This window comes from Ambystoma mexicanum, chromosome 1q, assembly GCF_040938575.1.
Source record: "Ambystoma mexicanum isolate Mex_15411 chromosome 1q, UKY_AmexF1_1, whole genome shotgun sequence".
Taxonomy (NCBI): Eukaryota; Metazoa; Chordata; class Amphibia; order Caudata; family Ambystomatidae; genus Ambystoma; species Ambystoma mexicanum.
In genome coordinates this window covers 688017662-688034547 of record NC_090922.1, presented here as the reverse complement: position 1 = coordinate 688034547, position 16886 = coordinate 688017662, and the positions used below count along the sequence as shown (strand labels likewise).

The window sequence follows — 16886 nt, the reverse complement described above, 5'->3', positions numbered from 1 at the left end:
CCCAGCAAAGCCTTCCCACTCATCTCAGCCACACCCAGCGCAGATAACCGAACCCTCATCAATTCTCTCTCACACCTAAGCAAAAAATGTCCCACAGTCTCAGGCACCCCACACACTGCACAGTCCCTCGACTCACGCTTTCCCACTCGATGCAGACAGTCATTCAGCACCACATGCCCTATCCTCAACCGATTCAGCATCACCTCCTCCCCCCTCCATTCCAGACTTCCCACGTCCACCTTCACCGACACTTTCCCACGGACACCAAACATCCACCTGCCCTTCACCCCACTCACCCACCTCGTCTGCACTCATCCATGACCCATCTCACCACCACAGCCTTCACCTCATCCACACTCAAAGGCAACCTCACATCAACCGTTCCCCGCCTCATACCTTCACCCGCCGCCAGATCCACCAACTCATTACCTAAAATGCCACTGTGACTGGGGACCCACGCCAACTCCAAATCCATTCCCCCAGGCACACACCGATCAATCTTCCTCCTGATGTCCAAAATCACATCCTTCCTATCACCATCCCCTGCCACAATCGCCTGCAACCCACTTAATGAATCCGAGAACACCACCATGCTACTGTATGATTAGCAGGAAAGAGATGAGGAGAAGGAAGAGGAGAAGAGAAAGGTCTTGAGACTTTTTAGAACTTAAGGAGGTCCTGTTCAAGACACATGGAGAGGGAGGCTATTCCATAGAAGGGAGCCCATAGAGGAAAGTGATCGACCACCAGCTCTCTGTTTAGCAAACCGCTTCACACGCAGTGAGTTGGTGCCAGAGGAATGCAGGAGTCTAGAAGGGGAGTATTTGGTCAGGAAGCATTGAAGATAGAGTGGTCCCCGGCCCTAGATAGCCTTGTGGATGATACAGAGGGTTTTTAATTTAATCAGTGCTGAGACCAGGAGCCAGTTAAGGCTTTGGAGGGCAGGAGGGATGCAGTTCCTTGTCTTGTGGCCAAGGATAAGTCTTGCTGCCCTATTCTGGGTAAGCTGGAGAGGTCGCAGGGTGGACAAACGAAGAGTAAGGAGGAGTCGGTTGCACTAGTCTAGCCTGGAGAGAACCAGAGCATGGGTAACATTGAGTCTCTGGGGGAAGGTGAGGAAGGGTAGAGTTCCCTTGAGAAGAAAGAGCTGAAAGTGGGACTAATTGACAATGTCCTGAATATGCAGGATGAAGGAAAGGGAGGAGTCAACGATGACTCCAACATTCCTGGCTTCAGAGGAGGAGGTGCGGGGGAGTCCATGGAGGAAGGCAAGAGTGAAGTGAAGAAGTAGGGTGTAGGGGATCCAATAGGGAGAATCTTTGTTTTCACTGGCGTTGAGGCAGAGGTCATTAGCAGTGCACCAGGCCTGGATGGCGGAGAGGCAGTCAGGGATGAAGGAAGGTGCAAGGGCATCGGTAGGAAGTTTGAAGAGGAGTTGCATGTCATCAGCGTAGCACAGGAATTTGAGGGACAAGAAAGTAATGAGGCGTGCCAGCAGAGAAAGGTATATGTTAAAGAGCCAGGGCGAAAGAATGGAGCCCTGGGGGACGCAACCGGTGGAGGAGGAAGTAGGGGATGAGAAAGGGCCCAGAATGGTTTTGGAGGAACGGTTGGTTAGGAAAGAGGTAAGCCAGTACAATGCCCGCTCTGAGATACCAAGGGTATCATGGATCCTTTGTATGAGGATGGAATGATTGACTGTGTCAAATGCAGAGGAGAGATCAATGAGGATGAGGAGCAGGGGAGTTGGAATCGAGGGATGCAAGCAGTTCTTCACGGGTGTTCAGGAGAGCAGTTTCTGTGCCTCTGGAAGCTCGGAATCCAGACTGGTGGACATGTAGACCGTCAACAAGTTCAGTATGGGTGTGGAGTTGTGGGAGGACCAACTTCTCAAGCAGTTTCCCCAGGAAGGGGGTGATGGAAAAATAGGCGGTAGTTGGCTGGTCACGAAGGATCTGCAGTTGTTTTTTAAAAGAGGGGGCACACAAGGGAATGCTTGAGGGAGGTTGGAAAAGAACCAATAGGAAAGGTGTGGTTGCACAGATCAGCAAGAGCAGGGGCGAGAGAGGAGATGTTGTCCTTGATGGTTCTGCAGGAGCATGAGGCAACCTGCTTGCAAGAGACCGTCATGTAGTTAACAACTCTGGCTACTTCTTCAGGGGAAACAGGAACGGAGGAGGAGAAAGAGGAAGGAGAAGGGTGAGTGATATGGGGGCACAGTGGGGAGGGTTGGTTTGGAAGAGTGTGTGACATGGCTGTTCAGTATGTCCTGGGTTTTGTAAAAGAAGTGAGAGGCTAGTGCATTACAAAGGGCCTATGAAGGAGTAGGGGCAGAAGATATTGCCTACAGGTTGGCAAGTTCCTTGCAGACTTTGAAGAGTTCAGCCATGATGCAAAGCACACAAATGCAAGTCCAAAAACACTCACCTCTTGCACTCCTTGTAGGATCATACCTGACACATCAATTCACAAAGGCTGATGTCAGACTGAAAGGCTGGCCACTGGCCACTGAGGCAATTGCCATGGAAGAGATACGCAGATAAGACAAAGCAATGTGATAATTAAAGCAAAGAGGAATGCCTGCTAAACGTAGGATGCAAACTAAAAGTGCAAGGTCAATGCAGACTTCATTGGGACAGCATACAATTGGTCCAATTCTTTATTCAATTGAATGCAGGAGTACCATGCACTCAGCTGCAGTCAGCTTGAAGCTGCAAACACCATGGTACAGCAAGCATGGGACATCCATGTGAAAACACCAACACCGCTAAATGTAATGAGCTGGTACACAACATAGCATCCCAAAAATGTTGATCACTGCTTTCATGGTTGTGGCTTGTAACTGGGGCTGCACACCATCATTGGGGAACCCTAAGCAAGAGAGGCCAAATGTGCCATCAAACCATTACCCCACAAACATTGCAAGGGATGTGAAGTGTCACTCAGTATACATGGTCAAAGTGCAATGAGACACACACCAGCGCAACCATCAACACCTGTCACAGGCTACAAACAGCCGCCCTGCCACCCACTCCCAAACACCCAAGAAAGGCCCACACATTTGTAACTCCCACAATTTTGAATATGAAACCAGTGGCCCCACCAATACACAGAAATAACACCATGGCCAGACCTATCACCAGAACCACTCCCTGTGAAACATGCACCCATGAAGTAGTACTGGTGCCCCAAAAGACAAGTCAAACCCAAGTGATAACACACAGTGCAAGACTCCCAGCAAAGACCACACAAGTGTCTGCAAATGCCCTTCACTTACCTACACAAGGTACCCACCTGCCTTGCATACAATGCAACCCATTGGGAGACGCATTCCATAAATGCAATCACATGCATAGTAACAGCAGAAAGAACATGCACATCCATGACAACACAAGAATTGATCTTGAAAATGTCCAGAGCGCATCCACTGCAGAAGCACCACCAGGTGACAGTGCATAGATTGTGATCTGCCCATGAGTGCAGCGTAGCACAACAGAGAGAGTGCGAGAGAGTGAAACTGAGAGGGAAGGCCAAGTTAAAAACACATAAAGGAGTACACGGGCTGGATTGGAGATGGCCAATGACATGTACTACACCACAGTAGGTGCAGCCATAGATGAATTGACTGAGGGAGGTAACACAGTGACATAAGTACCACTTAAATAACCATCCCAGCATGGTAGCATGCAAAGCACAAATAAGTAGAGTTACACATGCAGCAAACATGCTGACCAATGACGCATGCTCAACATGCAAGACAGTGCTCATGCTTACCCGCTGATCGTGGCGGCATGGTGTGAATCCTGCATCACCCTCACCATGAACTGTTTGTTTGTTTGTTTGTTTGTTTGTTTATTAATTTGTTATGCACACCAGACTCGTAAGTAAAAGGGCGTAGCAGTATGGAAATGCAAAGCTTACAGTTGCGAAATGAACACAATATACAATATTCACATGCTGTGTATCCAAATGAGTGAAAGGAGGGACATGCCTGGTGGAGGGCATAGGGAGCATGGTTGTCAAAGTGTGCACGGTGTCTACCCCGGGACAGCAGTCACTGCCAGATCATGGATTACTGAAACAACATGGGAGACGACATAACAAAAGGCATAGTGAAGTAGCATTCACACAGCACACATGTGTGAGGAAACACTGAACCTGCACATGCCATCCTCTGCACCACCATGCAAACATCCAAGTTAACCTCACTATGCATGCCTGCATGTCTACCACTGCAAACACCATGGCCTAGAGAGGTTAACTGCACAACTCAAGAAACAAAAAGTAAAATTAAATAAAAAGCCTTGAAAGGGCAACTTAAAAATAAAATGGCAACATCTGGGGGCCTGGGCGCAACTAAAGTATCAAAAAAAAACAATGGCCATCATGGACAGTGGGGGAGGAGCAGGGTGCATGTCAATGTCCTTAAAAGAAAAAAAAAAGAAAAAATCCCCTCCATGGGCTCACAGACCGCATGGCTACGGTGGACTGGGAGGCATGTCTCTGCTGGCACCCCCATTCTGTGCTGAATCAGAAGGTGGAAGTGGTGCTGGAGGCTCATCACACAGTTCCCTTGCCTGGTCCTCAGTGGCAGCGGCCATGTTTGACACTGATGAATGCACCAGTAGGGACCTATGTGATTTTTCTGTCGCAGAAAAGTCTGCGACGGAAAAGTTTGCATGAGAAATGTACGCACCACAAAAGGTTTGTACATTTCCCATGCAAATATACATTTAAAATCCCTACAAACCGACACCCTCACCCACACCAAAAACACACCCACAACACACCCCCACCTACACCCACAACACACCCCCACCTACACCCCCAACATACCCCCACGCACACCCTACTTACCTTTTAAGACGCACTGTGTCCCTGCAGGGCCAGTTCCCTTTCACTTTGGGCAGCTGCAGGGGTTTCCCTTGCAACCCCCGCTCACTATACTGTGTAGTATAGCGAGCGGGGTGTTGCGGGGGACACACCCGCATCCCCTGCAGTCTTTTTTTTACCTACCTAAAATGCATGCTACCAAAGGTTCAAACTTTTGGTGTTCGAACATTTGGTGGCATGCATTTACGACCTTTTTGATAGGTCAGAACTTTTTATGGTTGTAAGTAAAAGGATCTAAAACAAAAGGATCGAATACAATAGTTTTGAGTCAAAAGGACCGAAAAATAAAAGGTTGATTATTTTTTTTTTTTATATATTTTTTTTTTTGGGTGGGGCCCCCCAAACTCCTGTTTTTGGTGTAAAAAACACGTTTTTTTCCTATACGGAAACCAAAAAAAAAAATACATTTAAAAAAAGGCATTCAACCTTTTTTTTCGGTCCTTTTGACTCGAAACTATTGTATTCAATCCTTTTGTTTTCGATCCTTTGAATGGACACCCTTTTTATTCGGTCATTTCTTCAGATTCCCAAGAGCAGACTGAGGGCTTGGAGGTCATTATGCACAACCTCACGTATTACACGGAGTTCCGCCACAATTGTCTGCCTCAATGATAACATCTGGCGGAACAGTCTTCTGATAGCTGTCTCTTGCTCATGGATTGCAGCTCTGTGGGCCAACAACTCACCCCTCAGAGCTTCCCTGTGTGCCCGACCGTCTGCAAGCTGGATGCCTGCAGTCACTGCAGATCTTCGCATCAGCCCCTGATGTTGGCCTTCAGGCGCAGCCTGTGGGAGCAGCATTTGTGGACCCCATGACCTGCAACTGTTGCTCCCTCTGTGTTTCTGGGGGGATCATGGAACTGGCCACCCTATCCATGCGCTCAGCAAAACTCTCAAAGCAGCACCCTGTTTGTGTGTGGAAGGCAACATTTGCTGCTCCATCACTGCCTGCCCAGTCTGCACACGTACCCCACGTGTGCAGGGCCCAGGCCTGCCTGATCCAAGGGAGCATGACCCTTGCTGTGACGCCATTGTTTCTGGCTGCAGGACTGCAACCCTCCCTTGGATATCTGCCCCAGGAACAGAAACCAAAACATGGGAGTGTGGCCTTGCAGCCGTTACCACCACAGACGGGCGTGACACTACTGACTGGCCTTGTGAAGGCACCTTAACCCCTTGCAGACTCATGGGCCCCAACTGCTCCACCCATTGGTACACTCACCTCCACCAGCATTGAGGACTGCACATCCGGTTCAGCATCAGAGCTGCTTAGTTCAAAGAGTCTGAATTGTCTGCAGCATGGCTCAGGATGGTCTGTAGCACCAGCGATCTACATTTTAGTATATGTGATTTTGTTATGTTGATACTTAGATGATTTAATTAAGTGTATTGAGCCAGGGCATCCAGCTTGTGCTGCAAACCGATTGCCGTATAATCAAAAAGGGCAAGGTCATCTGCGTAGAGTAAGTAGTCCAGGCAAGTGAGGGCCAAATTCATTGAACAGTTGCAGATACCTTCAAAGATTTCAGCAAGATCTGAGAGAAAAAGGCTGAAGAGTAGGGGGCCAATACACAACCCGGCTTAAGGCCATGCATAGTGACAATAGGTGATGATAGCTTACCTTGTGCATTCAGTTGAACTCTGATAGGAGTGTCAGAGTGGGGAGCCACCATGATCTCTAATAAGTGGGAGGGACAAACCCATTTTCTGAGTTTCAACCATAAATGAGTTTGGTTGATGCTGACGAATGCCATGGTGAAGTCGATGATCGCATGTAGACAGGTCTCGACCTCGCCATCGCTTCTTTCTTTAACATACCCAAAATAAACATGCTTGCATTCGTGCCCATCCCTTTTTTCATTCAGTACCTGGGTAGTATGAGGAGACCTCATGACCGCTGCTCAATCCCGGTAAAACAAATTGTCCTGGCAGAATTCTTATACATTAAATTGAAATGCCCAAGGCAAATTCTTTTGTCCAACCACCAGTATTGTATATCATCTTTTTCATTTTTTCTGTTAGAAGAGAAACATGGCTCCTAATTGACAGAGCAAAGAGGAAGTTAAGAGACACTTCATTCTGTAGTGTGCACATTGTAAAAGATGCATATTTTTTATTAGCTCTGGTGCAAAGACAACAAAGCGGATCACTCAACTCTAATCGACTGTCTGAAAGAAGCCTTCAACTGGATGAATACCAACAACCTGAAAATCAACCCAGGAAAGACCGAAATCATGATCATATTTAAAGACCAAGGGAACGAAACCGCCATCCCATGGCCAACGGAAATGGGAACCGCACCAACACCATCTAAGGTAGTAAATAATCTAGGAGTTCTGATGGACAACACCCTAACCTTAAAACCACAAATAAATGCAACAGTGAAGAAATGTTTCTTCCTCCTCCACACGGCAAGAAGAATCCTACCTTTCCTCTCCTTCACGCACAAAACACTCACTATCGTCGCCCTCATCATGTCAAGAATCGATTATGCAAACAGCCTCTACCTCGGAATACCAGAATACCTCCTGAAGAAACAACAACAAATCCAAAATGCGACAGCCAGACTACTCCTCAAACTATCCAGAAAAGACCACAACAATCCTGCCCTAAAAACACTACGCTGGCTCCCAGTAAAACATTGCATCACCTTCAAAACCATGTGCATAACGCACAGGGCAATCAGAGGACAAGGAGCAGAATTCCTTCACAAGAAAATAACAGTATACAAACCAAAGAGGCCCCTCCGATCCAGCAACGAAATCCACCTAGAACTAAAACCATACCTTAAGAAAAAACTTGGAGGCACCTCCTTCTACCACTTAGCCGCAAAAACCTGGAACAACATCCCAAAAGAGATAAGAAACACGGAATATCACCACAAATTCAGAAAATTACTAAAAACCTGGCTCTTCAAGACCACAGACTCAAACTGAAAACCGAAACAACAGAGAAAAAGGATGACTAAACTGGTAAAGACACTGACAGCCCCAGAACGGACAGGGAAGCCCCCGCAGTACCAGGACGGATGACACCAGATAGACTGAAACACGGGTGACACCCATGCATACGGAATCAACCACCCCAGACAATCCCACCAACAACCTCACCCCCTCTTAGTTGCCACCAGGTACCAAGCGTCAATTGAATTGTCAAGATACTGACAATCACCACACTAGCTGAGTGGTGTACATTGGCAGGCGCTCTGGCCACATGAGTAGGTAGGGAGGACCGGTGGGGTTATGAGGGAGGCTGGTTGAGGTGGGGGATAGATGTGAAAGGGACATTGAATGCAAGATGGGCCCAGATCAGATCAGTGGCACATCAGGAGAGACTACACAAGCCCAGCGCCTCAATTCAGGATAGAGATGCAAACTAACCAATTCCACTAACAATTTCCCCCTCTGCAAACACCTCTCAAACTCCAAACCAAACACAACAGCAAACCTACAGCACAACAAACCACACAAACTTCACTACATTGCAACAACTAAAAAAAAACACACACACATAGACTTCCGCAACAGTACACAATGACTACTGGCCGCAAACACCCCAGGCCCAGCCAACGGACCCACCGGGCTGAGGCCGCCAACAGCACATCACTGCTCTCTTGCACTTTTCATGCTTTCTCCCACTAACTCGCCCTCCCTCCCTTTTTCAGAGCCGCCAGGGGACCACTCCGGTGGTGATAGTGAGTGGTACAAATGTCCTTTAACATTAACATTAACAAACACTGTAGTTTAATATACTATATGTAGGTGCAGCTTTTATGCAGTGCATGTCTAAGATAATACCGTCTAATGGTTCACAAAGGAAACATGAACCATTTAAATAGAGTGATTTGGCCAGGAATGTATAGCTTTGTCAAATGTGGCAGACAGGTTTTTATGGTGCACAATTTGTAATTTGTCAGGTTTCAGACCACATGCCCTCCAATTGCATCTTTAGTTTTGCATCAACCTGCAATTACTGGCAAGAGATCAACAAAGTACTCTGTCAAAGCAGAACACTGCATGCATTTCTTTTAACTGTCACTGGGTGGTGGTGTTATTTTAATGTACTCTGTGACTAATGGAGGATGAGGTGATACTTGGCTTGGCCCTAATTGGGCTCTTCTTCAAAAAGGCAGTCAAGCCAAGCCAAAGCTAGGCATTTTACACTAACAAGGCTCGAGCCAGCTCTAGTTCCCCCACTTCTCCTCTGCCTTTCTTTCTATGGTAAGGGAACACTGTATGGCCTCATTTAGAGTATGGCGGGAGGGAAAAGATTTGTTCGCCAACGCAAAGAGCCCTATTTTAAGTTTGCGTTACACCGGTTTCACACCAGTTTTCCATCGGTGGAAAGCAGGCAGAAAATCCGCCAGTTTCAATGCATGGCAATGAGGACAGGCGGATTTTCCGCTGGAGGACAACCAGCAGATTTTCCCTTCTGCCACACTCTAAATGAGGCTGTGTAGGTGCGCGTGCTTAATGGCGGAAAACATGCTGAACTACAAGCAACAGGTCTGGTGTTATTTGTGCTCCAACCATGGTGCTCTGGACATTGCTTTGGTAGCAATTGTAGACTTTGTAAGTATGATTTAATGTACTTTGTGTTTTATGCTGTTATGATATACGTTAGGGGTTTGCAAAGTGTTTTTCCCCACCAGTGTATTTGTGTGAAGGTCCTGACAAATTTGAACCCTGTTTTTTGTCTCTCTGAGTAGGGATGCCATTTGGGGGTTGCCAGGGGTAGCAGCTTTTACTCCTTGCACTCCCTCTGCTACCCCTAGACCAGTCCATGCTACCCCTGGGCCACTGGACAAAGGAGCAATGCCAAGAGCAGATATCTGTGTTGCACCTGAAAAAAGCAGTTATAAATGCAGCTAAATGTGCCACAGCTTTATTCAACTGGAATCTCAATCTCGTTTGATGGAGAAATAACAGGGATGAAGGAAAAACCATGAAGCTGCCATCACTAACAGGTTGGCAGTCATTAGTGAAGAATGGCTGAATGGTTGGGTTCAGAGGTGGGGCTGTCTGTGTAGTTCATACCCAGTACTGTCACATCAGGAAGGGTATGGGGGTATGTCTTGCTGGCTGGGAATGGGTAAGAGCAGCCTGGAGCACTCAGTGACAGCACAGCATGAACGCAAATCTCATCAGCGCTTCTTGTCTGCTTTGCACATCCAGTGAGCCACTATACCTGTGATGAGAGGGTTGTGCCCCAGTGGCTTCTGCCACCAACCTGCCTCGGATTCAATGTGTGACCAGATCCAGATCTGCCAGACCTGAATCACAGGCACACTAGATAGAAACAAGGTGAGATCATTCATTTACATGAAGTGGCCCTCAACCTTTGAAATAAACCATCTGTTGCTTTTCAAGCAAAAAATATATTTATTTGGAAGGCTAGCTCTGGGGCAACACCCTTGCTTTGGGAACAAGAGGATGCAGTGCCACATAGGTTCAGTTCCTGTTCAGTGCTTAGAAGCTGGACGAGGCTGCTACTAAGCAAGATATAAAGGACAAAAGAAAGTAATAAAATGGGCCTCTTCTAGGGGTGATGTCATGGAGCTGCTACTACTGTTTACCTTTTAAAATAAAAAAACCCTGCAATTACTGTGACCTGCAACACCTTCCTCCCCTCTATCTCCGACTAAAACAAAAACAGTGAGTTACTTACTCAAGCGACACAGAAAGATGATGGTTGGAAGGTTTCAAATCATTCATAGCCACTGGCATAACTCTGGCAACCCTCCAGACCATTGGTGTTCTGGTTGGACTTGTGTTGGTCACTTGCTGTTTCCAGTCTGTGGCCAGATACTTGGCAGGCACTGGATGTCTGCGCTTCGGGGTTAGGCCGCTTTGAGATGCTCTGTATCCAGTTTAGGCTGAGTGATGACCAATAGTCCAGGTTGCTGTGTTGGACATCTGCTTACCTTCATAGTAATTAACGCTAAATAGGGTGAGCCATTCTTGTGTGAAATGTACATTATAATACAGTAATATCGTAACTATGGTGTGCTGAGGAACAATGTTATGTAATGCCATTACCTGTTTTGTCAAGGGGTGAAAGGTTGTGTGCATCACTTCCTGCGATGTCACTTGGGGGTGAGGTCAAATGACATTACTTCCTGTGATGTCATCAGATGTTAAGGGTCATGTGATGTCACTTCTGCTTCCCCTCGCATTTTGGTGAAATGACGTCCTGTCTCTGAGCCTGGATCCTGATCCCTATTCTTTCATCAAACCTAGATCCTGAGCTCTGTTCCATCTGCCATTCTGGATCCTGAATCGTAACTTCTTTTCTACTATGCATCCAAAGTTTTGCCGTCTCTCCAATTCCACCTCCTCAGCTGTGTCCCTCATTCTTAACCTAGATTATGAACACTGTCCCCTCTCCTTCCTACTGCAGGTGTTGACCAGGACCAGCGGTCGGTTTGCGCAGGCTGTGGCAGGGTTATCGCGGACAGGTTCTTGCTTCGGCTGAATGACAGCTCCTGGCATGAGCAGTGTGTGCAATGTGCCTCTTGCCGGGAGCCATTGGAGACAGCCTGTTACTACCGAGACAAAAGGCTGTACTGCAAGCAAGACTATGAGAGGTGAGTGGAGCAAGAGCCCTACATCCTGCCAAATCTTATGATGGTGTGACAGGTTATTTTCTATCGCCACTGCAAGGGCAAACACATATCGGTAAGGCACATGGAGAAAGGGGTCCATAACCACCCCGGTTATGGTGTTACTAGGCATAGAGAGCACTCATGGAAGTATACCTAATTACATTATGTTGGCACTTTGAAGTGTACATTTTCAAAGTAATATTATTATAATCGTTCTTATAGTTATATTACATTTTACATTTGTATTATATAACTTTATTATCTTATTGCTATATTACATTTTATATTCATATTATACAAATATGTACTGAATTATGATTGTTGTTATTAGTAACAGTAACAATAGTAGTAATAACAATGTTAACAACAGTAATAATAATACAACTGTTATACTAGTATAGCAATGTAATGGTTATACTAGTATAGTACACACGGCTGAGCTGGCTGGGCATTTGCCTAGATTTGGAATGATGTTAACCCTCAATGTTCCGGCACTCGTAATGCAAAATGTTAAGAGACAATATAAAACAAAATCTCTTTTTGGTTATTTCCCATTTTGTGTTGCTTTCCTCCACATTTCTAGTGGAACACCTTTTCTTTTGCAAACACGCTCTCAGTGTCTTCTTGCAGTGTGTCGGCACACGTGGAAGGCTTCAGGTAGATGGTTTTTGGTTACAGGTATCTCAGCTGGTGGGTTTAATGTTCATCCTTCACTTGTGGACCATCCTTTCGACAATAATCGCTAATGTAAACAAATTGGAATACGTGACTGCCATGATTCTTTGGGGACTAATGTACATAAGTAGTGATTGATTTGGGTCATTCGGTCTGAGGTACAACGCATCCCTTAAAATGTGTATGGTATGAACAACCCTCTTTTGTAGGATATATGGGTGTTACAAGCCACAGAGGGGTTCCGTGACCAAGCTCTCAAAACATAAGGAGACTTGCTAAGGACTTTTGCATACAGTTGGGGTATTCTAACATTAATAATAGAGAGGTGTGCCCTCATTCCCAAACACCTCTTTTCATTTCTTATTATGCGACATGTTTTTCTTCCTTTTAATCTTTTGAAATCCTTTTTTATCATTTTTTCTCTGTCTTCTTCTACACTTGCCACTCTGTTTCAGTATTATCAAACAATAGGTGGCGTGACTGGATTATGCGCTTGGCCTACAGTAGTTTACAGAATCAAGGGTTCAATGCCACAAAAATATAATGTAATTTGTTCTTTAATGCATTGAAAGTTCAGCCGACACGTGTTTCGACATGCGTCTTGTTCACAGCTGTTCTGTAATTAGCAGCAGTGGTATGCAACTCAATATCCAGAAAACACTTGCATGCGTTATTGCATGTAGCTTATTCAGCTTATACAGTAAACTACTGTAGGCCAAGTGCACAATCCAGTCACACCACCTATTGTTTGATGCTAACTTTGTTAGGGTGTCATCGGGTACACCTAGTGACTGAGAATTTGCAGCTGACCCGTATTAACATTTTGACTGACCCAAGCTCACACTCCAGGGACCTACCCGTACCTCGCCCTTGTTTACCTGTTTCAGTATTACCTTTGCTCTTTCTCTGCAGGTTTATTTCTCCTTGTAATCTGTCTAAATTTCCTACCCTTTATTTTTTCAATTTTTCTCTGTCTGTTCGTGCTCCATCTATTGTGTTTTGCGTTTTCAGGGCCTTATTTACAAACACCTTTTTCAACGGGAAAACCCCATTGAAAAATGCATTGCTGATGTCTCTTAATACCATGATTCTCGTTATTTCTCCTCTTGCTTGATTTATCTTTCTTTTTCTTTAATTTCTGTTGTTTCAAAGGTTTCTGCCACTTTTGTCTTGTTTCGGAATTTTCACTTTTCATAACATTCTCTTACCTCTTTCCTTTCTGCCTGCTTCCTCTAAAGAGAGAGTGGGCCACATTACGACAATGGAGGTAGCCATGCTGGCTTTTGCGGCATGGCTACCCCATTCCGGGCACCTGGTCCGGGTTCCTTGAATGGGGAAATACCGGGCCATTCCGACCTTGGAGGGCCTGGTATTTCCCCATTCAAGGAACCTGGACCCGGTACATCCCCATTCCCATTGAGCCCCCGTTAATGACGGGCCCGTTGTTAGCATCCTGGTCTGCTCACAAACAAACATGTCTGATTCTCACACAGGATAGCTGCTGGCAGCTTTTTTCTGTTGTGGCACTCTGATTGGAGCTCTATGACACCAGTTGGCAGGCAACCCCTTCGGTGACTTTATCATGACATGCATTTCTGAACATCACAGTTTACATGTAATAAAGTAATATTACTCAAACCTTTACAAATTAATTATGCATGCAAGACTGAAATCTAAATCGACGATCTGCAGTTTATTTTATATTTATTTAATATGTGGTTAGTTAAACATTTTACTTTTCACAAACATTTCATATGTTCACATTTACAAAACACAATATATTAAGAAATCCTTAATTACATCCACATTTTTATTTTTAAGATCAAATGGGAAAAAAATAAAAACTTTTACGTTTTTTATTGTATTGTAGTTTGAAAAAAATATTTTTTTTACAAATGTTCTTTCATAAAGTCTATACATACATCGTTTTATTAATCCATAAATAATCCATGTCCATCCCATGTCAATCCCATTTACTGATGTCCATCCTTATTGTTCACCATCTTGGTTAACACATCTCATATTTCTCTCCTTGGCTCACAGTTAATTTCCTCTCCCTTTTTCTCATAAGGCAAAAAGAAAAACACACTATTCTCAATTCATTCTTAACTATTAGTATATTGACAATTGGTCATTCAGTTACTTATTTTATAACAAACAAGGAGTGAAATCACTGCTCACTTTTGTTTTTACTTCATATCATAGTTGGTTGGTGATGTCTCATTGGCCCCTGACAACCTTCACCAGCTACCAAACAGCCATTATCTTTAATTGATTGTGAGAGATTGACTTAATTTGCTAGGGATGTTTGTTTTCAGAGAAGAAACATATTTCTATAGTATGGAAAGAGCAGGGACCTTGGTCAAAAAGACAAACAAACAAGTCAAAAAGGAAACTGAAAGAAGAACAAGTTAAGCAAAAGTTCATTGGAAACGAGGTGATCTAGAAAATGGGAGAAAAGGAGTGTAGAGGAAAAAACACACACTTAAAAAAGAGATATCATTATGAAAGAGGAACAGTAGGGGGACAGGAGGAAACATTGAGAAAGACAGCTACAAAACCAACAATATGGAGTTGTTAGAAAATAAATGTAGGGCAAGGATAAAGGGATAGTTCAAATGGAAAAATATGATTAAAGGCAGTGCAGAAAAGGAGGGGAAGGAATGCAAAAAGGAATGGGGGAAAGAGCAAATTAAAATATTGTGGGTGGGGGTGACCATTCCACTTTTGCATTGGAAGGGGTAATATCAGTGTATTACAAAACATACAATGCACCAACAGAACATAAATGGAGTATTGCAAGTATCCTCAGAGTTCCATGACGTCACATAGTGGATGAGGTCACAGAACCTCTCAATGATTTGAAATATCCTCCTAACATACATTAGGTATACCTTATCCCACATAATACAGTGGCCCATGATACTGACTAATGTACCCTAACTGGATATTGTATTCATATTGTAAGCCATTGAGGAAGTCAGAGTCATATGTGCAGATGTTATCACTGACAACTCAGACACGTGCTAATGGCTCCCACCATCAACCTCCAACTGCCTGAGTAACTGCTTTGGGAAGTGGACACCTTCGATGCTCCTGCCTAATCTGCCAAGGTAGCTGCATAGTATTCCTTTTAACCCAGTGTTAAATCTAATATCTCAGCAAGAAGGACAAAACAGCGGGTGCCTTCAGAATGCCACCGCAATATAGGGTTGGACCTTCCCATTAAGTAATATTTTACTGATATATTCATAATCTAGCTAGAATAGGATCTCTACCTTCTCTTGGGCATTTTCCAGATGGATGTGTATGGTGTTAATATCCCAACATGATGGGTTACAGTGGCAGTGCGTTTGTGCCACCACTACTAAGTGTCATTGGCAAATAGAGCAATACTGGTGTTCTCTTTTCTTGGGAAGCAGAGAGATATTGGCATTGTTACAAGAAGGTGACATATTAACAGTAATGTGTATTGCATGAAACAAGTGAAGTACATGGGGTGCACGTTCTAATGTCAAATGTTTGCATACGTCACTGAGAAGGCGGTGAGTTGTCTTATTAAGCCATGGCTGCATATTATGTGGTCCTCTAGATGGGTAACCAGTGAATTAATTGCAGAATATAAATCACACACATTTGTCCAGTGTAGAATATTCATCATCGAAAATTTTACCTACAATATATCATTTTGAAAAAAGATACAGATAGTATGCTTGGAAAAGGAGATAAGGTATTTTCAAGGGTCGAGATGTGGTTGTGGATTAATGGGGGGGCTGCAGGTGGGTAGGGGGAGGGGTTCCATCTGCATGTTCCTACTGTTCTGAATTTCAAAACGGTGAACGGGCAAAAAGAAAACATTTGGGGATACAGAATCCGAGGTAAAAACACAGGGGACACTCCAGATGTTAAAGACTAAAACTCTCATGATCATTCCCGACTGACTATGTTGGATAGGACGGATGGAATGTGATGTCCAAAACACCTGGAAGGCCGCCTGATAAGTACCCACATCAAATGCACACAAGGTGTAAAGCATGTGTTCAAACACGTCTTGTGCAACAAGCAGTCAGTCCAAGCCAAAATTAACATATCATATGCTTGCTAACCCTGTCCATTAATATGCTTCTCTATGGATGTGTAGTATCCTGTAACGCCACATCGTCCACTATTAAACAACAACCATCGTTCTCAAATAATCTTCCAGGCTTAATATAAGGACAATGGCAGTTTCTTGTAATATCTTCAAGGCCTGCAGCAAAGATGGCTGTGGGCTCTTTTTTAAAATATTGGATTTAATCAAATAGTGTATTTGCCTGAGATAAAATCACACTTGCCAGTACTTGGATGTGCTAATCCTGGATAAATGTCAAAGATCAGAGAAACAATATTAGGCCAAGGCACTCATTTTAATATTAAATTAGCCATACTGGACTTTCATATTGTGCTCTCCTACAGAGGGTAATGCTTTGCTGGGTGGCTCCCACTGTTTATGGCATAGCCCCAGTGGATGTCCTGAAGTGGCAGTGCATTGCTGGGTGTCCCTGTGCACTCCTGCCTGTGCATGACGGGGGTACTCCCTTTCCGTCTGTAATGCATGGGATGTTTTGAGGCTGTGATCCTCATGGCAGCAGTGGAGCTGTGCGTATGGGTGCTGTACTGTTCTTGGAAGACATTTTGACCACTTGCTTCATTGTGGTTTATCTCTGCAGGACAA

General features: G+C 44.7%; 1 protein-coding gene across 2 annotated transcripts in view; it reads left to right on the top strand.

Annotated features, from left to right (window-relative positions):
* The window catches only part of LMX1A (LIM homeobox transcription factor 1 alpha), an 875614-nt gene that overhangs the window by 62494 nt on the left and 796234 nt on the right, over nucleotides 1-16886 (top strand). For both annotated transcript variants that reach the window (XM_069641283.1, XM_069641284.1), the window contains one exon: nucleotides 11293-11479. In XM_069641283.1, the coding sequence (XP_069497384.1) occupies nucleotides 11293-11479 (187 nt within the window). The remainder of the gene's footprint in view (nucleotides 1-11292; nucleotides 11480-16886) is intronic.